Here is an 8,484-nt window from a genome sequence, read left to right as displayed (position 1 = left end):
TGAACACAGGTTATTTGGACAAACCAGATTACTTAGGGACTTGGACATGAGTTATATCTTTATGTCTTGGGTGCTCAGTAAATAAACCAGGGTGAGATCTGGACCCAAGTCTAATACTTTATCACCAGTCCTTGGAATTGGACCCATTCTCCTCTTTTGCCTCAGATATATTTGATCAAGAAAACAATCATATTTTTTTATATTTTTTTATTCATGCTGTTATCTAGCTTATTGAACACCTTACACTGTACAGTCCAACTGCTCAGATGTATTGGGAAATACAATCGTGAAGTATGTTGTTCAATGGCCTAATGGACGGGGTGCCCAGCTGGCATGGAATGCTGCTGGGGGGAAGGAGGGGAGTGACTAGGGAGGTGTTGAAGGCGTTGGTAGCTCACAGGTTAGTGAGCAGCCAGTCCAGCAGTTGTTTTCTAGCCATGTTGCCTACAGCTTCATCCAGTTGTCGTTCCTTAGCAAACTTCATGACTTCTTGAAGGAGATCTCCTACACTGTAACCCTTCTCTGCTGCTTTAGCTGAAACTTCGGGAAGCTGTGGGAAGAGCACAGATAGCTTGAGTCATGTGATACTTTTGGAGAAGGGGCCCAGATGGACAAAGTGAACTACCCCCCCCATCTTTCCACCCATGATTCTAAGATTAGAGTAAAAGCCGTCACAACCCTAGCTGGTTATGCTCAGTGGTTAGAGCATCGGCTGGTGGACTGAAGGGTCCTGGGTTCGATTCCAGTCAAGGGCACATACCTCGGTTACAGGCTTGATCTTTGGCCCTGGTTGGGGCACTTGTGGGAGGCAACCAATAGGTATGTCTATCTCATATGGATGTTTCTCTTTCTCTCTCTCCTTTCCACTCTCTTTGAAAAGCAATGGGAAAAATATCCTCCAGTGAGGTTAAAAAAAACAAAAAACTGTCACATATCCAGGATTGGCTTTCCTTTCCTTTTTCCTTGACCCTCCTCTAATGGCATAGATCAAAATGAAAAGGATACTTTCTTTTCTCTCCAGTCCTTTGAGGGCCTTCAAATTCAAAACATAAGACTTAAAAATTGCTCCTCAATGTCTTACCAAATAGTTTGTTTAAAGGATCATTGATAAAAGAAAGCTAATCTTACTCTTCTCCTCTTGGCTGAAATGTGCATACCTTGAGGTACCAAAGCCTCACATAATGGTTCACCACTTTTGTGTCTTTTTATGAAATGAAAGAAATTCATAAGGCAAATGGTAAAGAGCAGACTTGAAAAAAAAAGTGGACTGCTCTTGAGCTCTAAATACAATGTTGCCTCCCTGCCCCTGCCCATTCCAAGCCTCTTTCTTCTTGTGCTTTATCATTGCTTACCTTTTCCAGTTGTCCATCTTCGTCTCCCATGAAATAGAGCATAGGCACGTTAAATTGGGAGGCTGCGATCCACTGCAGGACAGCCTGGAGTTGCTTCTGCAAGCTACTTGTTGAGCACTGATTATTGACGATGACTTCTGGCCCAGGGAAGTTTTCATAGTTCTGTGACATTGCACCATCGTGACTACATCTGGGGCCACCAACCTGGTAATGAGGGTTGTTTGCCAAGACTGCTTGTTCTTCCAACTCAGCAAGGGCTTCCCCATTGTTGCTATACTTAGCCATGATAAGGCACAGTTTCATCACAGATTCTACCAGTTGATCAATGAATTGCCGGTTCATTTGCTTCATCCCACTGATAAAGTCAAGTTCTGGATTTTCCTGGCATTGTTCTTCTCCTCTCTTGGACATGGAAGTTGCTTTGTTTGACCTGGGCTCAGAAGGCTTGTTCTCACCTTCAGATAGCTCGTCACAGTTGAAGGTACTCTCATTGAGCAGTTTCTGAATCAGTGATAGAACAATGTTTGACACATCCAACTTCTGGCAGTCTGCCTGTTGAGCTTCCTTTAGACAGGTAGATGGCCCAGGAGCTCCACGTGATTCTAGATGTTTCATTGAAAGTGCCTTGGCACTTTGGCCAGAAGCACTCTTTTCGTACTGGGCACTCTGAGTCATATAGCCCATGGTTGAACCAGGACATTCCTCTTCAAGTGAATCTTTACCCTTGGCTTGCTGGGTTAGATGGTACTGAATCAGCTTAAGGGCGGAGACAATCAAGTCCTTTGCCAGAGAATCTGTGGAAGAGCTGATCTTTTCTCTTTTTTCTTCCTTACTTGTGCATGCTTTGCCAGCCATCTTGCCTTGGGTTCCTTGTTTTTGGTTCCACATGGTCAGGCTTTCCTTGAGGATGTGTTCACCAACTCTTTCAGCACCGGTCAATGACTTGCACTGATCTGATTTTATTTTGCATTTGTCCTTCCCCTTCATCTCAGCTTTCACGGTGGAGAATTCAAGACTTTGGTTCTTACTTTGGTTCTTGCACTTGAGATCATGGGACCCGGCTTTCAAAGATGCATACAACAAACTCTGCGATTTAGTGTCCTTCTTCTCTCCAAGCAGAGCACTAACCAGGCGCTTCAGCATGGCCTCCATGATATCTGTAGCATTTTGTTTTCCATGGTTGAACAGATTCCTCTTGACAGATGAGACAAAGTCAGAGTCGGTCATCAGGACTCCAGTGATATTATGCAGGTTCTTCAAACAGGAGTCAATCAAATCAGACACAATTTCCTTGGTGTGTTTTAACAACACCCTCTTCAGGACCACGCAGGCAGGAATTGGCTTCCCAGAGGTATGCACTTTCAAAGTCTTCATAACAGAAAGCATCATGTCAGATGCTACTTGATTTGCATAAACCATGAGCCCTTTACTGATGGAATCTGCAAATTCTTTGCTATCTCTTTGGCATATTTGTTTGTCTACCCCCTTGTTCTTGTTGGATAATTCACTATACAAAAACGTTTTCCGGCCACCTTCCCTGCACTCTTCCCCAGTGCCCCGCATTTCTGCAGAGGTCATTTCCACAGCATCATGAACCATTTCAGAAGCGATCTTGCTCACAGCACTGCGGGGGCTGTTTTTCCCTTTGTCCCCACAGGGTGGATAGATTGAATGATGAAAGCACTTGTTTCCATTTTCCAACTTCTCCCTGATTTCCTTATGGGCCATTTGGACTACCAGATTAGATAGCCGGTTGACATAGAAGGAAAGGTCATCCATGGAACATTCTCCCTCAGGAGAGATTATTGCCCTTTGAGTGCTAGGAGATTTTGCTAGAGGGGTGGAGGGACTCTGGTTATTGTTGGTATTTTTGGCTGCAGTCATTTCTAGACGTAGGCTTTGAGGTCTGTTGGCCATATAATCGGCATTCAGTTGATCGGCATAAACGCTGTAGCAGTTTTCATGGGGAAATTTGTGATGTTCTTCCTCTGAGTCTCCTATTTTATGTTTACAGCTAGAGGCTGAGGGGCTTAGTGCATGTTGAAAACCCAAGGCATACTTCTGGAGATCATTGAGAAGCCAATTTAGAACACTTATAGGATCAGAGGGAGCTTGTTTGAAAAGGCATATAGATCCCTCCGTCTAAAAAAAGAAGAACACCCAAGAGTTTGGGGAGGCTACTTCCCCTCCCCTTGTTTTATTTAGAAGATACATCTTTCTAAACCGCACATATTAGGGATTTGACCTTTAGAATTTGCATGGAAACATAATATACAATTATATCCATTAACATACATTCAAGCACAGGTGGTACCAACAAAAGCTCAGAGTATATACATTTGTACAATTAACTATATGCAAGTGCTATCAATATGTTTGTCAATTTCACCTGAGCATGTTATGCTTATCTCAATATGTGTCAAAATTGTGTCAATGTGCCTGTGTGTATGAATAACAATATAGCAATTCATTACTGTGAATATCTCAGAAGATGTGAGAATGTCAATCTGTGTTGTTAGTGTGTCAAAATGTGTGTGTATGCATGTATGTTAGTGCACACATGTGACTGACTATATGTAAGCCTGTGGAATCATGTGTTGACATCAATACCTATTCTACATGCCTGCTGTATGTGCAAGCATGTGCATGTTAGTGTGTATATTTTGTACATGTGTGTGAATGTAAAAATATGAGTGTTTCAGTGTGTCTCTGAATATGTAAATGAGAAAGTGTCAATTTGAGTGATCTGCATACATATTTATGATATAAATCCAATAGCATGTATCATGAAGCTATAAATATATTTTATGTTAAAGCATAAATTCACATATTAACATACATACTCATGAATATATTAATGTATAACATTAATAAATGTGTATATTAAAATATGAATATGTGTTAATAGGTGATTGTATAATGACTGTGTATATCAATAAATTGGGTGTATGTTAAAATATGAATATGTATTAATAGGTGATTGTATGACTGTATGTGAATAAATTGGGTATCAGTTTATGTTATACTTATATGCTATGTCAATCATTGAGAATGTGTGTCAGGGTTACACACACCTTGAGTATTGGAGTATGTGTGTAAATACATGAGTGGATATGTCATTGTATTTGTGTCAATGTGTGTATCAATACATACAAATGTGTGTTAGTGAATGTCAATGCATACAAATGTGTGTCACTTTGTTTAAGTTTGTGTGTGTGTCAATATGAGATATATTTACAGGGTAAGACAGAAGTAGGTTTCATATGGAAAATAATACAACAATTATTCAAGAATAAACTCTGTGTTTTGTGTACTCACAACTGTAAACCTACTTTTGCCCCACTCTGTATAAGAGTGTATGCCTATACCTGAGTCTGTATGGTCACTGTGTTTTGATCAAGGCTGTGTTAACATGGTGTGCGTGGATGTGAATATGGATGTTTATGTGTCACATGTGGGCATGCCAATGCATTTGACTCTGTATACCTTTGTATATGTCGTATGTCCATAAGTCATTGTTTATGAATATATATATACGTATATTTGCTGTATCAATGTTTGTGTTTACCAGTGTCACATGTGTTATTGCTTGTATAAATATTTTTATTGATGTATATAAATGTATATATTGATGTCATTTTGTGTAAATTTATGTGTATATGCTCATGTCTAGATATGTGTATATGTATTGTACACATCTTCTACTCAGTGTTAAGTACCATTGCCCTCTTTGCCCCTTCCATTGCTTCGTCTCCTCTCTTTTCACTGAATTCCTAGAAATGCGAGGTCATGATAAGTTCAACATTTTGTAAATGGGCTTAGGTTACAATCAAGTAGATGTGCATTGAATGTAGGAAATATGGGCTGCACTTTTAAAAATAAACATCAGGTATAATTTATCCCTTTCTTAAGACTCCAAAATGGAGTGCCCCCCCCCCCCACTGAACACAAAACTCTTTGAAGAATATTTTGTAAATAGTTTTTTCTTCCTTACGGACCAATCTCATCACTCCAAATGTGTCTGGGGCCAGAAATGTTGTTTCTGCTTATGAGTATAGGAACACAGAACAGGAAATCTTTGACTCCTTTGTGCTAAAGCCAAATATCCTGTTCCAATATCAGCCACTCCAGGCTTTCAGGACTATGAAGGTGATTTGTCATGAGCTCTAATGCCCACCCCAAATCAGGAACCTAACATATAATTTAGGATAGTTACACAAAAAACAAAAAGATTCTGTATGTGACAGTGATGTGCAAATCTAATTGCTTTTAACTTTATGTTACCTAACAGTCTGGGTAATCTCTTAGACAACAGGGTTGGGAACTAGGCAACTACAGTTCTTGGTTGTCATGGAGTCTCTCTGCTCCATATATCCTTGGGGACCAGGCAACTACAGTCCTTGGTTGTCACGGAGTCTCTCTGCTCCGTATATCCTTGGGGACCAGGCAACTACAGCCCTTGGTTGTCACGGAGCCTCTCTGCTCCGTATATCCTTGGGGACCAGGCAACTACAGTCCTTGGTTGCCATGGAGTCTCTTTGCTCTGTATATCCTTGGGGACCAGGCAACTACAGTCCTTGGTTGTCATGGAGTCTCTCTGTTCCATATATCCTTGGGGACCAGGCAACTACAGTCCTTGGTTGTCATGGAGTCTCTCAGCTCCATATATCCTTGGGGACCAGGCAACTACAGTCCTTGGTTGTCATGGAGTCTCTCTGCTCCATATATCCTTGGGAACCTGGCAACTACAGTTCTTGGTCGTCGTGGAGTCTCTCTGCTCCATATATCTTTGTTTTTGTTGGACTCTAAGCAATGTGGGGCACACAATCCATTATAAGACAACAAACAACACTGCAAAAGATCTTGCTTATAAGCCCATATCTTTGTTAGGATAAGGATAGCAAGATTCTGTGGAGTAGGTGTTTGAAATCAGGAAAGGGCATTCTGAGCCTCTGTGATTAGTGCTATTGATAGTTACCTGGTCATTGAACTTACCGTGACACTGAACTTAGGCCTGTGTTCTCTAGAATGTCATAGAAGTCAAATTTATGGGCCTGTTTGATGATAGTTCTCTTACCATCTTTGAACCAGTGTCCTCAGACTCAGCATTGGGCTCTGGGAATAAGAAAGGGCAAACTCAAAGGCTAGGCATACCTTGGACTGGTCTTTCTTCTCAATATCCTTGATCACAATAATTTCTTTATCTTCTAGATGCTCCAGAGCTAAGTCACCTCCTGAACTGGAACCACCAGCATCCTATTGAATTAAGGGATGAGATTCTTATGAATGGTTGCTTTTTGAGATCTCTCCAAGTTGCCCTCTCTGCCTGCTACCACTTCAAAGCATGAATATCATATCTCTTATCTGTTTTCCTTTCAAAAGAGAAGGAAAAGTATGCTTGTAATGCTAACTAGTCTTTGAAGAATGAGACCTTTCTCTCCACAAGTTACTACCATGCCTCAGAGGTATTCACAAAGCAATCAATCTCAGGAATCACATTTCATTAATTGTTGACCTTTTGGACAGTTTTTTCCCCCCACTGTTCTGACATGCTGTCTTCCACGCTTTAGTTCTTTTATCCTTACCAGCAATGTAAGTGGCTCCTAAGATGAGATTTGGTATCGAGAGTGACATTAACTTCTCAACCGAAGATCCTGGGCTCACAAGAATGATTACTTCTCACCTGAATCCCCTCCACCTTTCCACCCTCTGCCACAGCCTTTCCCTTTTATTATGCCATCACTGATAACCCATTCCTCAGTTTCCCCCCCCATTCCAACTCTGAGGGGAGCAGAGAATACCCACCTTGGAACCTTTATCTTCCACATTCAGGGTGGACACATCGACAAAACATATCTGCATCAAATTAAGAGGATGCATTTAGAAGAATTCTAGAGAAAAGACTGTAGTTTCTCTTTGAGATGATAAAGCACCTACCGTATAGGGTTCTTGTGAGGACTGATTGAGATAGTGCATGCAAAGCTTTTAGCAGACTACCTGTACATAGTAAATGTTATTAAGCAGACAGAATCTTATTACCATATCTTCCAGATGAGAATACGTACCTGTCCCAAAATACCCACATTTATTGAGTAAAGTAAGAAGAGAGGTGGCTTGCCCAATTGACACAAAATCAAAAGTGGAACTTAGGACTACACTAGTGTTCCCCAAATGTGGTATTTTTACTATTGATGTTATAGAAAACTTTAGGTAGTACATGGTTAAACATTTCTGTGTTTAATAGGTGTATTTTTAATTGTTGAGTAAGAAAAATACATACTAGAACATCAAACTTGTGATATTATGGATACTGTTGTTTAGGATGATGGTAAATTTTAAATGTAAATAAATTTTTAAAATATTTCAGAAACATATTAAATAAATAATAGTACAAGTGGTACTTGAGCATGATAGAAAAATGTGAAGTACTACGCAAATAACTCAAAGTTTGGGAAACAGAACATGAAGTATTTTGCCCTCCTGGGGAGTCCTACTTTAGTACAACTTACTGGTAGCTAAGTGATATTATTATTACTTCAGAGGTTAGGTAATAAAGGCTGGTAACTAGGCAACCACCACTCCTCCCCTGAGGCTTCCCTTAGCCTTCCCTCCGCAGCTCCTTTACTACTCTTCATCCTACCCTTCCCTTGATTTGTTCCTCTACGATGTATAAGCATACTGGTCCCCCACAGACTTTATTGAACTTGGTTACTTAGAAGTGACACTATCACCCTCCCTTAATCTATCCTGGGTTCCAGTATATCTGTATCCATATGCCAATCCCTTCCACACCTTGGTAGGAGTAATTTTGTATCTTACCACTTTCCGTTCTTGTTCTTTTCGTTCTTTTGGGCTATAGAGATCGACCTTGCACACACCCCTGGAACTGTGTAGCCAGTCAATAGGATCGGACATCTGGAAAGACAAAAAAAGTAATCTAAAAGGCTTATATATGGCTTTTAGGAACTGGTTCAGTTTGGATCAGAGGGCCCTGAAACCCATCTCTGTGTTTAATATCGGTTTAGGCTAGGAACTGGTGAGGTGAGCAGTGGGGAAAGGACACTCTGAAATCATCAGGATCATTTTAGCATAATTTGTTCTCTCTCTCTCTCTCTCTCTCTCTCTCTCTCTC

General features: G+C 40.6%; 1 protein-coding gene across 1 annotated transcript; it reads right to left on the bottom strand.

The window, feature by feature from the left end:
- Positions 1-394: 394 nt before the first annotated feature.
- AKAP4 (A-kinase anchoring protein 4) lies at positions 395-8,267 on the bottom strand. Its single transcript, XM_016218512.2, has 5 exons — positions 8,172-8,267; positions 7,158-7,208; positions 6,507-6,608; positions 1,353-3,494; positions 395-550 (listed from the first exon to the last, which is right to left on the bottom strand). The coding sequence occupies exons 1-5, from the start codon at positions 8,265-8,267 to the stop codon at positions 395-397; spliced, it is 2,547 nt and encodes an 848-aa protein (XP_016073998.1).
- Between the last annotated feature and the right edge of the window lie 217 nt (positions 8,268-8,484).

Source organism: Miniopterus natalensis, chromosome X, assembly GCF_054644295.1.
Source record: "Miniopterus natalensis isolate mMinNat1 chromosome X, mMinNat1.hap1, whole genome shotgun sequence".
Lineage (NCBI taxonomy): Eukaryota > Metazoa > Chordata > Mammalia > Chiroptera > Miniopteridae > Miniopterus > Miniopterus natalensis.
Note: the sequence above shows the minus strand (reverse complement) of the source record. Positions and strands in the feature narration are given on the sequence as shown.